Source organism: Petaurus breviceps, unplaced genomic scaffold, assembly GCF_028583685.1.
Source record: "Petaurus breviceps papuanus isolate PSGF00001 unplaced genomic scaffold, PetGlider_PUasm1.0 37, whole genome shotgun sequence".
Lineage (NCBI taxonomy): Eukaryota > Metazoa > Chordata > Mammalia > Diprotodontia > Petauridae > Petaurus > Petaurus breviceps.
The window spans coordinates 88,160,716-88,181,443 of NW_027186296.1; the positions used below are offsets into that span (position 1 = coordinate 88,160,716).

At 38.9% G+C, this 20,728-nt stretch overlaps 2 protein-coding genes across 5 annotated transcripts in view; both read left to right on the forward strand.

The window, feature by feature from the left end:
- VTI1A (vesicle transport through interaction with t-SNAREs 1A) overlaps positions 1-5,726 on the forward strand; it is a 417,207-nt gene extending 411,481 nt beyond the window's left edge. For all 4 annotated transcript variants that reach the window (XM_069099005.1, XM_069099000.1, XM_069099008.1 and 1 more), the window contains one exon: positions 4,572-5,726. Coding sequence is in view for 2 of the 4 variants with exons in the window: in XM_069099000.1 (XP_068955101.1) it covers positions 4,572-4,665 (94 nt within the window). In the remaining 2 variants the exon portion in view is untranslated. The remainder of the gene's footprint in view (positions 1-4,571) is intronic.
- The window catches only part of TCF7L2 (transcription factor 7 like 2), a 460,229-nt gene that overhangs the window by 19,035 nt on the left and 420,466 nt on the right, over positions 1-20,728 (forward strand). The gene's annotated exons all lie outside the window — the stretch shown is intronic.

Sequence of the window (20,728 nt, forward strand, 5' to 3'; positions counted from 1 at the left end):
GGAAGGAAGGAAGGAAGGAAGGAAGGAAGGGAGGGAGAGAGGAAGGGTAGGAGGGGAGGAGAGAAGAAAGCAGGAAGGAAAGGACAGAAGGGAGGGAGGGAGGAAAAGAAGGTAAGAAGGGAGGATAAAAAGGAAAAGAGAAAGAAAGGGAATGACTGGACTCGATGATAAATACACAAAGAAGGTTGGTATAAGAGACAACTCCCTTCCTAGCCTGGAAGCTCCTCAAGAGGAGGAACGAGGGCTTAGCACGGTGATTTGTACATAATAGACACTTAATAAATGCTTGACCTTAATTGACATCACTTTGAAGGCATTAAGAAATGAATTTCAAAGATATTTTAGGATTAGAGATTTAGAGCTGGAAGGGACCCTAGTGTCTATCTTGTCCATCTTGCTCATTTCAGCCATGATGAAGGCTGAGGCACAGAGAAGTTGTGAGATGCACAAATAACCCAGGCAGTAAGTGAGTATCAGATGTGGGATTCCAACCTGCTAATTTCCAAAGCAGTGGACCCTTTACACTGTACTATACTGCTTCTTAATTCTGAAAGAAAGGACCATGCCAAGAGATTAGAAAAAATTCTTTAACATTGCCCAAAAGTTCATCAAAACATCAGTAATACTAATCTATATACCTATTTCCTCCATTCTACAGAATCATTTTGAGGCTCCTTTATACCATAACAAGGTCATCTTTAGCAACAATATCAGAAAGGTACAGGAAAGCCTTCACAAATTATACTCTATAGCATACTATTTCTTTACACACTTGACTTAAAGATGAGGAAAATATAAGATCTGACTAGGTTTATCATTTTTGGGGGGCTGGGGTTTTTTTGTTTTGCTTCAACATTTCATTCGGTAGAGCAGAAAGCTACCACAAAGACTTGCCTCCAGCAAGGGGTCTTCCGTACCATATGGTTAAGACCATAACAGATTTTTCGACAGACACAACAACAGAGTTAACTTTGTTTAATAATTCTCTGATTATTAACACCAAGTGAGACATAAAATGGAGAAACTGATGGTCCTTCAAAAATATTTGCCACTGCCTAAAAAAATAACTAGTTTAAAGTCCAAAAAAGGGAATCCCTTCATATGGAGATAATCAAGATACTGCTGTTTGCTATGACATTGGGTTCACTGCATTGAGACCTGGAACATTTTAAAGCTTCCCATAAGTAAGAACCATAATCACTTAAGAGTTTGACTAATGTAGCTATACCAGAAAAAAATAAATGGATGTCTGCTATCCAGACGTATGAGATACAGTTGAATGGAAAGCCCATAGAGCTGGTCCATCACCACATATATCTTGAATAAATGCTGCAAATGGGCAGTAAATTGAGCCCAGAATTGCATAAGAGGAACGTAGCATGCTAGACTGCATCTGGTAAATAGTGTAAGACTGCAAACTTCTCCCTAAAACAAAATCCAATCATTCTTAACACCCAAGGTTCTTCCACTCATGCTCTATGACTTATTGTTGTTCAGTCATGTCCAAACCAACTCTTTGTGACCCCATGGACCAATCATCCAAGGGATATTCTTGGCAAAGATACTAGAGTGGTTTGCCATTTCCTTCCTTTATCCAAGCAGAGGTTAAGTGCCATGCCAGAGGTCACACAGCTAGAAAGTGTCTAAGGTCAGATTTGAACACTAGTCTTTCTGAGTCCAGGCCCAGTGCTTTATCTACTGCACCACCTAGTTTCCCCACTGTGCCACCTACCTGATCTATGACTACAAGTCATAAATTAGAACAGTTTCCAAGGAGACAAAATTTTAGGTCACCAAAAGAACAATGGAGAGAGTCATGGTAAATAAACAGCAGCATATTGCCAGTTGTACATAAAAGTAAAAGATATCACCTAAAAAATCCATGACCAAGAAAAAAAGTAGGCCCATCATGTAACAAGAGATAACAAGTGGACAGCCCACATTCTGCAGTGATACCTGTGTAATATCAAGGTACCTAGAGAAAGCCCTCCAGCATATTGGATGAACCCCCTGTAATGGATTTATGGAAGGGCATGGACAAGAGATGCATAGGATAAGAAGGCATGGGTGGACTGTGACCTACCATTTTGTAAGGATTCTTACAGACCATTTGCCAAGTCATAGAAGGAGAGTGATCTGTCAGTAGAGGAAGTAACCATGCTGACAAAAATCACACCCATGAAGTATGTATGTGTATGTATATGTACATATATATTTATATTTCCTCTACTCTTTAATAGAAGTACTCATTGACAAGTGTGGTTTCATCCTGGCTTGTTGTCTCACTATAAGACTGAAAGATAGAGGCAGAATAATGTTCAGATCAGGTGTGCCCTAAATGAATTAAGCGCATGAGACTTTAGGAGAGCTCTCTGGATGGAATCTTCTTTGGGGCTGGAAATGAGGATACCCAATTAAACAGATCAGGGAAGAACTGAGGATGTAAGCATTCCTACGCACGCATTTTTTCTAAACATGCCTTAGATTAAACAAGTTTTCCCCACAGTTAATCCTGTGTAAATTAGCATCATGGATGCCTTGAGGCCTTCAACCCACAAATAAAATGGTTGTCAACCAAACTATACAAGAGGCCTATTACCGTATATTACTTAAGGCAGAATTTTAAAGCATTTTCATGCTTCTAATCTAGTTTACTGCTGAGTTCCAATTTTGCCGATTGCCTTTGCAAGCCAGCCACATGGTAACTTTCTGGAAAAACAGAGATCTCATTTCCCCCAGAGACTAAGGGAAATAGTGTGTTCCCAAGGCTATTCTCAGGAGATATGTGCGCCCAAGAAGAAAAGAGAATTCCAGTTCAGGTAAAAATTTAAGCCTCCAAACTTACATGAACTAATATCTATAAAAGCAGATTCCTTTTACTATGGCATTAAGTATTTTTATTGAAAGAATCCCCCATACCTTTCTTTGGCTGAATAAATATGTCCTGTTAAGTCTGAATTAGCTGTCATCGCAAAGAATTAATGTCTTGGCGTAGCCTTTCTAGTGGGGAAGGGAGAAATAAACGAGACAGATCTTGGCTGAGCTTTAAGTGATAAATGAGGACAAAACAGGCCATTCATCTCCTGCGAGGAGAGTGGACACAAGCACTAAAGCAGTTTTGCGGAAGACGTGTCAGCAAATGTGATCATTTTGTAACCTGTCAGGAGGATAGAGAGCTAGTCCTTTTAGAGTGTCACAAGGGAGTGTGTTTGTCTGATGTGACAGTTTTCTTCCATCCATTTACTTGGGGGGGGGAGGGGGTGGAATTGTCGTGGGGGAGGCAGAGGTGGAATGGGGGGAATTGAACTTGGATAAAACTGCATTTTAATTTATTGCTACACACAACACATTCATTCATCCAGAATCTATGTAGAGTTTTGAATCTACATAAGCAGATATATTTATGGACTGCATGGAAAAAGTCTGTCTTCTATAAATTGGAAGATTTATTTAGACTCTTAAGTGGAAACTCCACATTCAAAATACCGTGTCTAGAAAAGGACAAGGGTGTGTGTGTGTGTGTGTGCGCGTGTGTGTGTTCCTTTTCTTTTCTATTTCTTTGAGGTTCTGTGACAGTACACCAGACTATGTGTGACCCAAGATCCCTCTGTTTTAAGGAAACATTATGATACTGGGATCCTTTTCTAAGAACCAAACAGCAAATTATGAAATAAGTTCATCAGAAACTTTCTCCGGGCTTATTGGGATATTTGTCTCTATTCATCTAGATTTTGATTGTCTCTATTGACCGATCTTTGTTCAATAGACTCTCAACTGATTTCTATTTAGCAGTCATAGGGATAAAGGTTTTCCCAACAAATGTTGAATGATACTGAGCTTTTGGACTTCCAGCATCTTTTTTTTTTATTATTTCTCATTTCCATCTTTTTGCTACTGAGCAAATGTAACATTCCCTTCCAGCATAATGGAACGTGTGTGACACTCCAGTGACAGATGAGGCTTTTACAACATAAGCTTCACAGTTTGACACTTGCTTCTTTATCCCTATCCTTTTTTTTTTCCCAGCTCCCTTTTATACTTTTCCCTGGGTATTTTTGTACAGGTAAGTACCTCCCTGACGTGTGATTCCTTGGAATCTTTTACCTTAATAAGAAACGCCGCTAAAAATGAGCCTTGTCTCACATATTAGATTAAAAAGAGAAGATGACGTGGGTCCCTTGATCACTTAAGAGACTATATTGCATTCAGATCCCAGAAAAGTTTCTGCATTACTTAGCTTGCAGCAAGTGTTTCTGAGTGTCATCATTGAAGCTCATCACTTGGTGCAGCATGGAAATCATTATGAAGTTATTCATTTGTATTGTAATTTGTGAAGTCCCCAAACTGCAGACTTCAGGGGAACACCGCCCCCCCCTCCTCTCTCTCTCACACACACACACACACACACACACACACACACACACACACACACATCCCTTTTATGGGTACCTAGGGACCAATTTTCCCCTCACTGTTTGATTAGACAAGTTTGTCTTTTATGTGTGGTTTGGCAAATGTTGTTCCAGTTCCTCTGATTGATTTTCCTCTTCTTTTTCTTTACTTTTTTGTAGGATCATTCAAAACCGTATTTTGGTGGTTATCCTGGCAATCATCGTGGTCTTCACCATCCTGACGGCTATTTTTATTTCTGTCAAAGGACACTGATGTATCTGCTCTTCCCTGACATACAGCAAGCACCACACGCCTTGTTCTGAGTAATTAAGACAAAGTGGTCACATGAATCATCCCTTTGCACTGACAGGCCCAAGTGCCCCCTCTCCTCCCCCACTCTTGCCACTGTTCAACTTTGGTGCAAGGAGTGTAAAAGATGTTTTCTATTCTTGATTGCATGTGGGACAATTTCCCCTCCTGCTGATGTCTTCACAGAGATGTTTTTTGGGAAGCTTAGTATTTGACTTGAAAAAATTTCACTTTGTGATCAGAATAGTATTTGTTAAATTCTTTCTCCAGCCTATGAAAACAGAAAGGGCCAGGTTGTTGGGGGGTAAAGGGGGCGGATATTAGGGGAATAGGGGGAGAAGGGAGGGGAAAAGATATGAGTTATTTAATGCTTCTGTCAGCTTGTGTTGGGTGTCAGACTGTTTGTCAGACCCCTTGTCGTATATGACTTTCTGTGGTGTCCAAATGTACAAGTTAAGAAAAAACCAGGTGATGAAGAAAGAGAGTTTCTCCTGAGAACCAACCCAGTTCATGAGAGGGGAGGGAAAAAAAGGAGCAAACCTCTCTGACTTAATTGTAAAGGAAGCTGTGGAATGTGGGCCATGTAGTAAATTGACCTACAGCTTTCCCTGTTTTTCTATTGAATATATTTTTACTAAAATTGCCTAATATCCACTTTTTACAATTTTCATTACTGGCTATGAGAAGTGTTTCTTTGCTCTGTAAGAGCTCAAACTTCCTCATATTTACTAGCAAGATGAGGCCTTGCACAACATTTAATGGTGACCTGGGCATTCCAGACCAATTCAATCATCTCTCTATCCTTCCAGTTTTAATATTTGTGCTGCCAAACGCAGCCCCTAGTATAAGTAAAAGGTCTGACAAGGTTCTCTCCATATCCATTTCCATATGTAAAGAGAACATGAATATTTCAGTAAGAGGGAGAACATGACTCCATTAGTGTGAAATTTCAAATGTGATTATAAATATGATGATGTTCTGTAGTAAGAAAGACTTGAATAAACTTTATCTGATACATCCACTAACCTTCTTGCAAACAGTGAGTTACAACGGAATACAAAAAAGGAGGGGGGGGGGTGTGCAGGGGTTAGGGAGAGGCTGTTAGCTGGTGCTTTAACTAACCAATATTCTCAAAACCTCCCTGAGTTGGATATTTGTTCAAACCTGAAATTTGATTTGTGATTTTGGGTTTCTTTTTCTGAAGTACTGGGTAGAAATGATTTCATTTGTAATCAGGCTTAAAGTTGTTCGAGCAAAGATTGTGAGGTTGGTTGGTTGTTTTTTTCCCAGCCATGAAGCAAAAGGTGTTTTTATTACAGTTTCCTAGGCTGCTCCAAGTTCTAGGGCAAACTTTGAATATAATTGGAAGCTTCAGAGTCTTCGAAATCAAATCTGTTGTCTCTCATAAAATTGTTTAATAACTTGTAGGCCTGTCCAGCAACCACCTGGCTGGACATTTGCCTTTTTTTTTTTCCAAACCAACTCAGAAGAGAACTATTACCTTTCAGAAAGGAAATGCAGGGATGCAAGGATAGTGAAAATTCACCAGAGAAATGGTACTTATCTAAGCAGGTTAGGGCATGCATGTGTTCCGATAAATCATTTAGTATTGTGTAAATAAAGCTGCAGCCTTTCCTTTGGAATGATGGTGAGGGAATAAGATGGAATGGAGTGGGACCTGGAGAAGGAATGGGAGCCTGTGTTAATTTTCCTATCAGCTTTAGGAATCCATCTGGTCATGAATCTTTTATTCAGATAACAAAAATCTGTAAGCACTAAAAACATTGCAGAAATCATTTTCTAAAACCATTCCTTCCTGTTTGGGAGCGCTAACAGCATGGCTATATAATAGAATGTCCCCTCTAGTGTTCGTTCAGATCTGTTGATCTTAGTTAAAGTATACATCTAGTTTTCTAGTTACCTAATCATTCTCCAGAACCCAGCAGTGGCTTCTGGAGTCCACCAAGTGAGCTTAATCAATTTTATAATCCAGACTTCTCAGCCCTAAAATATTTCACTTAAACCTTCAGTTCATGCTGAAGTCATTGCTATGAGAGAGGGGGAATAAACAGAATACTAACTTTTCAAGGACTAGTTTGTTTTTTCCACAAATATCACCCCTTCGTCAGTTGTTGCCCTTTGCCCACGTCGCTGTCAGTATGCACTGTTGCCCAAATTTCATTTCTGCACTTTGGGATTGGGGTATCAAAGTTGAACAGACACGCCTCCCCATCTCCACTCTCCTCTACTCCTGTAATGACCCCCTGTGGTAAGGCAAGCCCATTTGTCTCTAGGGAGAGTTGGGAGGAAGTAGGTTTGGAGGATCCCTTGAACTCCCCCAACACGACCCCTGAGTGGATGTTGGAAAAACTGAGAAAGTACCCCCCAGAGGACATATTCCCTCACCTCCCACCCCTCCCCAGATTTGGGTATTCCCACATTTGCCGGAAGTAGCTTGTCAAATTTGAAGCAGGTCTTGGATCTGTGAATGATTCTAAGTACTTACAAATGTAAGCCTCAAAGAGTCGAATGTTTCTAATGTCGGTTGCCTTTGTTGAAAATGATGCATGGGAGAAAGGGGGGGGGGGCGGTAATATTACTGTGTAAAATTCATGCAGACTAAACCGTTTCCCTGACAGAATAAATAAAACGCTGTTACCCTGATCCAAAATCAAAAGCAATTTAATTAAAGACGCTTAAGTTTTAAAGAGTTTTAAATGCTCCACATTGAGAGAAAATATCTGAAAATGCAGCGGGCCTGACGTCAGTTCCCATCCCGGGGCTGGGAGGCCATTTGCTATTCTGTTTAAGGCAGGCTGGATTGTCTTATTTTGGAACTAGCTTGGTGGGGGGTTTGCTTTGCTCCTGCTTCTGAGCCCCGAGCTTCAAAGGCAGAAATTAATGGTGAACAAAATTGTGCAGCTCTGACCATCCCATGCGGGGCAAACCCATTGAGGGTTATCATTAAGTAAAGAAATAAAGAGGAAGAAACCCTGCCCGGTCCAAAAAACCTCATCAGATAATGACCTCAGTGATTGGGTTTTCATTACCAAACAGCATCCAAAGATTGCCTGTCCCATGGAAAAAAAAAAAAAGGAAAGAAAAAAGAAAGAAAGAAACAGAAACTGTCTTCTCTCTCTCTCTCCCTCTCTCTCTTTCTCCTTTTTTTTTTGCACATCTTTTCTTTAAAACTGTCAGATCATTTCAGTATTTCAAATCCGAGGAAAACAGCCTGCCTGCTGCTGTATTTGAAGTTGTAATGGTGTCAAAAAGTCACGACTGACTGACAGCCGTCAGTCCCAGAGGAGCTCATTAAATCATAAAAACTTGACAAGGAAATAATTGCGCATCACCGGCAACTTGGCGCCTGTTTAGACGTTTTTATTTTCTTTCATTATTAGTCCCCACCATTACGTTCATTAACAAATTGCATTAAACAACTGTTAAGGGCTAATGATTTGTTTATCGCGGGTTTTTTTTATTATTATTATTTAAACATTAGCTGTGTCATGTGGTACCTCGGCAGCCTCTTGCTATCATCTGACTGAATATTTTTTTTTTCCACTCAGAGCTCTGGGTACTGTTGGAATATGGAATAGATTATTCATTACCCTCCTCTTTGCCAGTGATTTGGTTTCATGTAGCGTCTTCCACAGAGAAAGATGAAAACTTGTCAAAAATAGGTTATATCTTATTCGAAGGGGCAACAATAGCAGCAGGTACAGGCACACTTTAATATTTAATTAAGGTGGATGTTAACCCCTTTAAATGACTTTAGCTGTAAGTTAGATTCAAGTGCAAGAGAGGAAAATAATTGTTCTTAATTTGCAACCTGGATAGCAGGCATCCTTCGTGGAGTTGGGAAGGAAATTTGGAGCCTGATTTTAAATAATGAAATTTCCCATCATTTAACATATGCCCATTTCCTGACATAGTTGTGAATTAACCACTTTCACCCGGGTCCAAACCATCATTTCCTTGTCTTTCTCTTTTGGAGGACTAGCCTAGGAGGGGGCCTTGAATGCTGCTCTCTGGCTACAGTTTCCCAGGAGAAAGAAGGAGTTAGGTGTGAAAACCTGGGCCGGTGTTGCTGACTGCAGCATGAGCTGGTTTGCAGAGAAATGTGTTGGTTCCACACAGCCTTCTTGCTCAATTGTCTGCCGCTCTGCCCGAACACGTATTTAGAGCAACATGGTCTAAAATGAAGTAAGTGCTGAAATCTGAAAGGCAGCCTTTTGTTTGGAAGGCTGTCTGGGGCCAGGCGTGATGGGAGGGTGTCTCTGTGTAGTCGACCATAGCTGATTGCAAATAATGTTTCAATAATGGGTAACAGGAGCAATGCTTTTCTGAGTTTGACCTTTTGGCCATTTTTTGACTATGACTTGCTATCAACAAATTGATTTGCCTTTCAGCAGGTGCTATACTTTTGGGGGGGCCTAAGAATAAAAAGCTGAGTCATGGTAAATCAGAGAACAATTTACATTCAAAGGCCAGGGCATTCTTCTGGCTGCTGCAACTTACTTAAAGGGGGAAGAACCAAGTCTAGTGAGATCTGATGCATCTAAAGATTTCACAAGCTCAGCCCACTCCTGCTCAAGGGATCTGACCCAAAGGACCCAATACGTTGACAGTTCATGAGCAGAGCTGTGCGACCCCCAGGGATGTCACACAGCATCAAAGTAACAGAAGCACACGCTGTATGATGTCAGATATTGAACATCAGACTGCAAGTCAGGAGATCTGGGTTCTAGTCCCAGATCTGTTACTACTAGTTAATTATATAACCTCAGAAAGGCATTCTCTTCTCTGTTCCCTTTTCTGTAAAATGTGTTAAACTAGATAATCTCTTAAGTCCTTTCCAGAAGGTATAGTCTATGGTTCTACATGATGCTTCTCCACAACCCTTAACTTTTTTGGAACCTTTCCCATGTCAATACTAACTCATGGCCCTGCAGACCATATGACCATAAGCTACAGTAAGAGGAGGAAAGAAGACAGCAGACAAAACTCAGACTAAGGGACATTTTTTGCTTCACATGTTTGGAAAGGTACAAATGCATCAATTACACCCATGATGGAACTAGCCGCAGACATTACCCATTCCCAAGACCTAAAGCTCTGCCACTATCTGGACGCTAAAGGGGCCCTAGAGGCATAAGATGGTCATAAAAATACCATTCACCTTGAACTGAATAGTTCAATTTATTAGAAATAACATGCATCAATATGTCAAGGAGCTATGATGAGTTAATGTGGGAAACTCCTTCATTCTCTATCATAATCCAAGTATTAACCCACCTATAACTTGGCTAATTAGTCTTAGAATGTTGCCTTACCCATGGCCGCACAATGAATCAACAAGCATTCATTAAAACCTATGTGCCAGGCAAAGATGATTCAAATAGAAAAAATAAACCACTCATGGAGAAACTAGCATCAAGGCAGAATTTGGACCCAGGCCTTCTGACTCCTAGAATGGCCCTTTATCCACTTTGCCACACTGACCCTCATGAGAAATGACATTCAGGCTATAATCCTTGCCCTCTGTATACAAAGGTACATAGAGTCACCATCTAGAGGATACATACTTTAATCCATATATGGTTGCCTCTGCACAGAGCAGTCTATGCTTTCTCATTCAGTGAAATAAGGGCATTTACACACCTGGAAGCTGGCATGAGGGAAGATAGGCCCCACATCATCAGCGTCTAACCTCCCAAGCTAATGGGCCACATCTAGTGGTACCAACAGGGCTGGAGAGTATAGTCTTATTTTCAATGGGGCTGAAGTATATAGTCTTGTTTTTATTATTTTGTTACCTATATAGCATGTTAGGCACTGTTAAAAAAAAGTTACTGACCCTCCAGCAGCTAAGGTAACTATTCATCTTGTGGGTATAAAGATTTCAGATGAGACTTCCTCTTTTTAAAAATGGGTCAGGCTATTGAGTAGTAGCAGGCAGTTGTTTTCTGCAAAGCTCTCAGATAAGACTCTGCAACTATCTTGGGGGCCCTCTTGTAGGGTAGCCAGGGGCACAGCTGAACCCCTAAGGGGGTTCAGTGATAGTTCCTCAGGTTGAACAAGGAGGCTCTAGAGACAGGTGTAGGGAAGTATCACCAAAGAGCTTGCTCAGTTGCAGCAAAGTCTGCAGGTGAGGTGCCCAAGAGAGCCAATGTTGGCAACGCAAGTCATCTTGGAGCTTATACTACCCCCCACCCCCACCCCTTTGTCTCTTACCAGTACAGAGGTCTCTGTTAACCTGGCAGTCAGGGACAGGTTGGGTGTCACATCTTGTATAACCCCAAGAACACACACACACACACACACACACAAACACAAAACCATCTTGGTGTTAATCATGGCAGGGACAACAGAGAAAAATATTTCATCATCCTGAACCCACTGTGTTTTACTTGTCCTACATAAATAATGAAGGCATTGACAGAAAGGGGGAAAAACACCGAAAAGGAGAGCTCTGTGCTATGATTCAGTGAACTTGTGCACTCAGTCCTTCCCTTCATCCAAACAACCGCCTTTGGCGTGAATAATAGCTTGGCTGATATGAAGCTTCGTATTGATCTGTTGCTCACAAAAAGTCCACTGATAGTTCCTTGGACTTTTCCTGAAGGTATGACCAGCACAGTTCAGTGCTGAATGCCTTCCATCTCCAACTTCCCCCAGATGTGTTCAATAGGGGACAGATCCAGAGAGAACTGAGTCCGTTATCTATCTCAACTTTGCTTTTCGGCCTCTTCTTTTTCTTTCTTTTTTTTTAAAGTCTGGAAAACTATGTGAGTGGTTGTGATATGAAATCTGGCAGGGCAGAAAGCAAGATGGAGTCTATATGGTATCATTCTTCTTCAGGAAAGTACCTGAGTGTCTAAGCTCATGGTTTGTGAAGAACAGATAGCAAGGAATTTAGATCTGATTTGTGTCTTTCTTTGAGAGAGGAGAGGCTAAATTAAATAAAGGAAAAGAAGGAAGTAGTGGATTGCTAAATTTGAGAAGTTCGCATATAAACTTTAAGCCCAGCCTGCCTGTCTCTTGGTGCCATGCTCCCTTTCAATATTAACTTAGGAATTAAGTTCCATTTGAAATTTGTCATTCCCAACATCCTTGCATCAGAAGTCTGCCTTAGAGCTTAGAGTAGTTCTGAGAGTTGTATGAGAGAGATGCAAGAATCCTTATGTGTGTGATACAACTTTATGGATACCAGAAAGGTCTGCAGTCTCTCCCAGGAACTGAAAGATGCTTGAAATTTCACCATTAATGATCTGTTCCTTTGAATGAAAGTTTTGTGCTATGTTAAAATGAAAGCAACTTTAGAGGCGGGGTAATATGTTTAGCCTTCTCAGTCATTTACCTGTAAGTGTGAGTGAATTTGAAATCCTTTCTAGAGAGCAGCTTTTGATAGAGGAGAGGGGAAGAGTATAGCAGCATGCTCAGTGAGCAAGAGGGGACACCACTGACTATGGGGATTGGGACAGAAAAGGTGGAGGGGCAGGACACCAAATGCAAAGTCTTCCAGCAACATGATTTCATGTTGTGCCAGACAGGCACAGTTACATTCACCTGTTGTTGTTAACATATATGTAATTAGTAGTCTGTTTTGGACACTCTGAGCAGTCTAACATGCTTCATGGTCCCCAAAATTTTTCCCCTTCTTGATACGAGGTCAATATACATCCAGTTGGCCAATGACTTATCTTGTTCTGTAAGGACAGCCTGGGAAAAATAGCAGTGATCTTACTGACTGTCAACAAGAATTGACACTGCCAAGAGAGGCTGCAAAATCCTAGGGGATAATTTCCACAATAAACTTCCTATAATTGCCCTATGGAGACCAAGGTCATTGTCCTCATTTTCTAGGTAAGGATAGGAGTAGGACTCGAAAAGGGACCTCAGTCAGAGAACTCACAACTTGAAATTTCCAACCACTAGCTCAATCCCATAAGCACCTAGATCCTCATTTCCCCCAAAAACACTTAGGTAAAAGTCAGGTAGAGGCTTAGGGTATTGAGATATTTTGTTTTATATTTGGAGAATAGATAGCCCCTAAATTAGATCCATCTCGGTAGCATGGGAAGCTATACAGTGCTATGTGGCTCCATAAAGCAGGCTGCTTTATTTTTTTTTTTAAGCAATTGGGGTTAAGTAACTTGCTCAAGGTTACATGGCCAGTTATTTTGTATGGGTGTTAAGTATCTGAGGCCAGAACTGATCCCAGGTCTCCTGACTCTGGGGCCGGCACTCTTACTCACTGCGCCATCTGGCCACCCCTTTAGATAGCCCCTTCCTTTAGAAGGAAGCAAGACATTGTAGTGGATAGTGAGCTGGACCTGGAGTCAAGAGGACCTGAGTTCCAATCCTGCCACAGATCCTATCTAGTAAATGGCCTTGGGCAAGTCACTTAATCTGCCTCACTGAAGTCATTTAAAGTGCCTCAGTTTCCCAATCTGTAAAAAGGATATAATAAAGGCACCTACCTTTCAGGGTTGTTGTGAGGATAAAATTGGTTAATATCTGGAAGGTGTTTTGCAAACCTTAAAATACTATGTAAATGTAAGCTATTATTATAAAGCAGTCCATCAATACTAGGTTGGTAGCTTTATTGGGACTACATGCAGCTCCCAGGCATTTCTATGTCACTATCATTGGTTATCATTGGTCAACTTTTTTAAAAAAATGAAATCAATCACAGTGGGATAGATTTATTCTTAATTCACACTGATTCTGGTCTCAGAGACTAGGAAGAATAGATAAGACAGAACTGGACTGATCATCCAGAGACATCATTTTTATCCCTAACTCTGCCATAATTTGCTCTATTACTTTAGATGAGTCATTTGCCTGTATTTTGCCCTTAGTTCTCTGAAATCCTACTGTTAATACTAATCTCTGAGCCCCTCCACCATACAAGTGATAGAGAATTCTGTATCCATCCCTATGAAATGCTTGGAGAAGGGCCTTATGAAAAACCCAAGGGACAGTTTGGGGCATTCCTTTTCCCTTGTAATATCTTTTAATGTTTTTACAAAAAAACAATAATTGAGTGTGGGTAAAGACTGGAACTTAGCCTTCAGCTGTAAAATTTTTCTAGGTAATAAGCCATTTAGGCTGGTATCAGCACAACACTTTCATATAGGTACCTTATTCCCTTAGGGAAAGCAAATCCTTGGTTTACACACACACACACACACACACACACACACCTGAAAAATATATACATGCAAAAGAGTGGAAAGTTGATAAAGAAGCTAGGACCATGGAACCCTATGCAAATAAGGAGAAATCTCTGACTTAGAATTTTTTTAAAACCCCTTCTTAAAGAGAAACATTTAACTTGGCACATAATCAAAAAGTTAGCACAGGGCAAAGAATTACCCACCAGTTTGGATAAACTGAACTCACCACCAACTTGTTTAATCACAGGAAATGAAGCAGGAGACATGTTCAAAGGCTTTTACTTTCATCTCCCTCTCTCTTTTCCTCCTTTCCTCTTTGAAAGGAAGAAAAGAAAGCTAAATTCTAATTTGAGAAAATGGTCATTTGGATTGCCGCCTCCCTCCATCCATCCTTCTATCATACCCACACTTAGATTTGTGAGGTTTTAATCTAAAACCTTGGGATTAAGAGTTTGGATGGAACTAGTTTCTGAAATCTTTTATAAGGAAAAAATTGCATTCGTCTTCAGTGGCACTGGGCCAGCAGAGCGAAGGAGACAAGACTGGAGGAACAGGGAAGGGGGAGGGGGGAGGGGGGGCGATGTTTGGGGGAAGAATATTGAACTAACAGGAAGGCAAAAGCCAACCAGCTTTAGAGACCTTCAAGCTCAAAGGGACCTTAGAGAGTATCTGGGTCCATTCTTTCCTTTTGTAGATAAGGAAACAGACCCTGAGATAGGAAGTGACTTGCCCAAGGCCAATGAGGCAGTGACAATGAGGCTGGCCAAGTCCTTAGATTCCTCCCTTGACACCTTTTCTGGGCTCCATGGACCAGAAAGATAAATCTGCAAAACCCAATGGCTTTGGACATAGCTCATTCTCTGCCAGCTCTGAATCCCTCCTCCAGCTCTTCTCAGTCCTGTTGGGCCCTCTGTTAAAACACTGCTGGCAGATTTCGGATGTTTGATTTCTGAGTCTTGGAATCCAGCCCTTTATCTCCCATTGCCACAGGCACAGCCTTTCTCTCAATTTAGCCATAGAAGGGCCCCAGCCATTCCCTAGGAAACAGCAGCAGTGTTCCTAGATGCATGGCTCCAGTTACTTCCTTGGCCCTTTACTACCATCTTTATTACCAGCACAGATCCAAGAGGTCATCCAGTCCTACTTCTTTATTTTATGAATGAGGAAACTAAACACCAGAAAGGTTTGATTTGTCCATGGTCACGAAAGTAGTAAATAGCAGGGGCAATATTTGAACTCGGGTCCTCTGACTCTAAACCCAGCACTTTCTTCTTTACCATGCTGATGTACCAATAAATTCAGCCATATATAATATATACATACACACATATATGTATCTAGAGCTGGAGATAGCAATACTATATTTGTCCGTACCTGTTTTGTAAAGATATCACGAAGATAAAATCAGAAAATATATCTGACAGTGTTTTTTAAGTAAATGTACCTTGCCAGCATAAGAATTTTTTTCCTGTGGTTTTCAGTATCTCCAGTGATACTCAGAAACTCCAGCTCCAGGGGCAGCTAGGTGGTGCAGTGAGTAAAGCTGCCGGCCCCAGAGTCAGGAGGACCCGAGTTCAGTTCCAGCCTCAGACACAACACCCACACAAAAAAAGTAGCAGTGTAACCTTGGGCAATTTACTTAACCCCAATTGCCCTTCAAAAGGAAAAAAAAAAACTCCAGCTCCTTGGGTGTCCAATTGTAGTAATCTATTTTTATTCAAATTTAAATATTATTATCAAAGACAATGTTATTTTCAGCATTTATCATAGTAACAAAGTGTTTCACTCAATATAAGGTCCCAGAATGCAACTACAATTTTTGGTAAAAAATCATTTCATTTCCCAAGTGTATGAAAATCTACTCAAGCCCAATGTAGGGGATGCTAGAGGACAGGGTAGGAAAACACAAAGTTTCAATAAAGCTATCTTCCAAAAAAGGGCTTATTATGTGAATTCTGCTGTGAGTAGGCCATGATGTAGGTATGTGAGTCACAAGTTCTAGAGGTTTCATTTTACTTCAATACTTTGAAAGGTCCATGGTTTCCTTATTGTGAGGGCTCCTTATGTTGACATTGATCACAACCCATTCCATTCAACAAATCAGACAAATATGGCCTATGCCTCCCCCTGGCTGCACTATGATCACCACCCAGATCCAGGACCAAAGATGAGCTTGTTTGACTACTGGTTAGTGCCGCTTTGTGATCCCCCTAGCTTCTCACTGTCAAACCCTGGGATGAGGTGCCCTGATGATTGCTAACAAGAGCCTTCTCATTCAACCCAATCTGCAGGAGACATGACTAGTCAGCCATGGCCTCACAATGTCACCTGCCCTTTCCCCATCTAATCAAGAAGACCAACTGAGATACCAAGACTCAACACCCTGGTTCTTTGCTCAGTAACAACACCCTAGGGAGACAGAACAAAAAAAGCTTCTTATGCTTCTGGTTAAGATTACAATGTGAAGAATTGTAGAGGAAAAATACCTTTCTCTCACAAATTCCACAGCTAATATGATAATAGCAACTAGCTTTGATATAATGCCTTTAGGTTTGAAAGTTCTTTAGATATGTTAACTCATTTGATACTCACAACAGTCCTGTAATATAGGTGCTATTATTGTCCCCAATTTACAGATAAGGAAGTTGAAGCACTAAAAGACTGACCCAGGGTCACTTAGCTGATAAGTGTCTGAGGCAGGATTCAAATTCAGTTCTAACTCTGATTCCTGTACTGTGTAGCAAAGGGGGGAAAATTTAATTATATAAGCACCTCCGCATAATTCAGAACTGAAAAAAAAGATATCATTGGTCAACAGTAACTGGAATGAATAACTAGGAAAAATATGAGTAGGAAGAAAATGCTGAATACAACAAAGAAATACTATGGATTGAGAAGTCCATACAAAGAGAATATCTACAATAAATACTAATAGAGCCTAAAAGTAAAAAATGGCTTGGATAAAAAGACTACAAGAATGCATAAAATAATAAAACTAGAGATAAAAATGGAATTAGAATTTAAATAACAACTCTAAAGGGAAAGATTTGAAGGAGACTAGAAAGTGGAAAATTTTACCTAAGTAATAGACTCCCTAAAAATAGAATGGAATAGTCAGTGCTCAATGATTCCATGGAACAACAAGAAATATTCAAAATCAAAAGATTGGGAGGAAATAGATGAAAATAAAATATATCTACTATCAAAACCAACTTCCTTGGAAAAATAAATCTAAAAGAAGTAATTTAAGAATCATCAGTCTCTCTGGAAACCATAACCAAAACCAAAGCTCTGAGTACCTACTTCAAGAAACGGGAAAAGAAAACTGTCCAGATCTAGTAGAAACAGAGGTAAAAGTGAATGTGGAAAGAAACAACCAAACACCTCATGAAAGAAACCCCAAATTGAAAACACCAGAGTATCATAACCAAAATCTAAAGCTTCCAAGTTGAAGAAAAAAAATAGTGCAAGCAGCCAGAAAGAAAGAGTTCAGGTACCAAGGAATATGAGTCAGGATCAGCTAAGACTAGGCAGTAACACTATAAAGGAGAGAAAATCTTGGAATACAATATTTCAAAAGGTAAAAGCTGGTAGCCAAGAAGATCTTATTGTACAATACAGTATAATCTTACGGAATTTGGGGAAGAAGAAAATAGATTTTTTAGTAGGTTGCAGGACTTTTAAGCATTCTTGATGAAAATACCAGAACTCAGTGGAAACTTTGAAACACAAACACAGGAGTCAAAAGAAAGTTAGAAAGGTAAATACATATAAGCACATGGAAGGGCCAAAATTAGTATGATGGATTTATGTTCTAATAAGGAGAAAAAAGAAACTTGTGCCCCTCAGAATCTCACTATATTCAAAAATCATAAATACAGTTAAGTAACATGCAAACACAGAATCTTTTTAAGATTTTGTTTTGGTTTATTCATTTTAAGAGAAGAAAGGGAAAGAAAAAATGAATATAATAAGAAAAAGGTAAAGAAGAAGGGGGAAGAAAGGAGGATAGAATTAGGGAAAGAATAGTTGTAAGCAAAACAACTTTATCTTCAGAGGACTGATCATAATGGAAGATATTAAAAAGAGAGGAAGCAAGTGTAAGTTCAGAATATAGGGGTAGATAAAGAAAAGAGGATTAGAGAAGGTTGAAGAATAGAACACTTCAATTATAGATTATTAGTGTTAATCATATTCCTTCTTTTTCCCCATCTCTTCCTTTGAAAATAGGGGAATAGAAACAAAGAAATGAGAACCAAAAAAAAAAAAAGCTGTAATGCAAAGAAGTAAATAATTCACAATTATAATCATGAGAATGAATAAGATGAACTCACCCACAAAAGGGAGGAAAGTCACAAAATGGATTAGAAATCAGAATCCAAAAATACATTTGTTTATAAGAAATACACTTTTTAAAAAGATTCACACAGAGATAAAATATGAGGCTAGAACAGAATTTATTATGCTTCAGGTGAATTCAGAAAAGCTGAGGTAGAAATCATGATTTGAAAAAAAGTAGGGGAAAGGCAGTATGCTCAAGGATACCATAAAAAATGAAATCATATCAACCTTTAGTATATGTGCACGAAATGGCATAGCATCCAAATACAAAAGGAAAAATTAATTGTATTACAGAGAGAAATAGACTGTAAATTATAATAGTAAGAGACCTCAATATACACCTTACAAAACATCACAAATCTAACAACAACAAAGGATTTGAATAGAATTTTATATAGGTTAGATATGATAGACTTCTGGTAGATAGTGAATGGAAATAGGAAGGAATGCACGTATCTCACCTGTATATAGCCCTATTACAAAAACTGACCATGTTCCAGGACATAAAAACCTCATTAACAAATTGCAGAAAAACAGAAATATTAAACATTCTTTACTGATCACAATGCAATAAAAAACATAATCAATAAAAAAAACTTACAGCAATGAATGAAACTTAACTAGAGTTTAAATTTAACCCTAAAGAATTTGTGGATCAAAAAATAAATCACATAAATATCTAAGTTCATAAAATTATATCTGCAAGACAACATACCCAAATCCTTGATATATATTGCCAAAGCAGTCCTTAGAAGATCTATATCACTAATCAATTTTATCAACAGAGAGAATGGAAGGATAGATCAGTGGATTGTAAAGCAACTTTTTTTAAAGAATTTTAAAAAACAGATAAGTACAGAAATTGAAATTCTGAAAATCAAAGAAAAGTAAAATTGAAAACAAAAAAATAAACTGACAAAACTAGGAACCTGTTTTTTTAATGGATAAATAATTAAATAATCTGATCCCTCCCAAAAAAGAAGAGAAAACTAAATTGCCAAAATTTAAAATTAAAAAAGGATTCATAACAAATAAAGAGAAAACACAATCATTGTAAATTTTTGCTCAAATATAAAAAAGATAGCAAATGTAATTAGTAAATATTTATAAAATTATAAAATGCCCAGATTAATAGAGCAAAAGAAATAGAAATTGAACAAGCCATAAAGGAATTTCTCAAGGGGAGAAAAAACAGGACCTGATAAAATTAATTTCATCAAAGAACAATAAATTCCAATTTTGCAAAATAGTGAACTGATCATTAATTTAGGAAATGAAATAGAGACATGCACATGTAGTTCTTTGGGTACTCACTAGGAAAGACCATGATTGGCAACAGGAAACAGGGTGGCAATCACACTTTAATAACCACAGAAGATATGGGGGTAAAAAGCACATATGGCAGAGGCAAGCAATGAACCCAAGAATCTTGAGAGTAATGACATTAAAGACCTTAATGATGAGGCATTAATTTTTTTTATTTTATTTTTTGCTTTTTGGAGGGGGAAGATAGGGCAATTGGGTTAAGTGACGTGCCCAAGGTCACACGGCTAGTTTTGTGTTGTGTATGAGGCCGAATTCAAACTCAGGTTCTCCTGACTCCAAGGTCGGTGCTCTATTCACTGTACCACTTAACCGTCCCATAAGGCATTAATATTATCTACATTGGCACTATACCCTAAGGACCATAGAACATTTCCATGGTGAAATCTGTATGTTGTCACCCTTCTTAGAATGTGAGCTTCTTGAGAGCAGGGATTTTTCTTACTCCAGAGAAATCTTTGTCTACCTAGTATTCAGTTAGCACAATGTTTTGCACATAGTAAGCACTTAATAAATGCTTTATTCATTCATTCACAACACACAGGGGAATTGCATTCTATAATTACTAAACTAAACAGAAAGTAAATGTGAGAAGGGTTGGTGAGATTTATTGAGGGAAAAGAAGGTTTAAAATAGTCATATAAAAAGATGTGTCAAATATGAAAAAAAAATGCACATTGGAAGAAGGAACTTCATAGAAGGAAAAGCAGAGCCTTGCTGGAAATGCCAAATTAAATTTTTAACATAAACTTTATTTTAAAAATGTACATAATAAAGATTCATGGTATCATATGTAATCTTTTATTTCTATTCTTCATAGATAAAAATTCATTTTTATTGATGTTTGTGAAACCACCAAAAAATTACCAAAAAATAAAATCTAAGTTGTAAGAAAAAATTCAACAAATATTTATTAAGTATCTTCAAATGTGCATGGCATTAGAGATACAAAGATCAAAAATAACCCAGTCCCTGCCCTCAAGGAAGTTATGGTCTACTAAAGGACCTTAATTCTATATCCATGCTTCATGGTTTTCTATGGTCAAAAATATTAATTATTGATTAACACACAGGGTGGCCAACTTTCTCTAGTGATGAGCCTCTCCATAATCTACTTGTCTGATCATTGAACAATAATTACCATCCCTGAAGCATTTTCAAGCTTTTCTAGTTGCAGT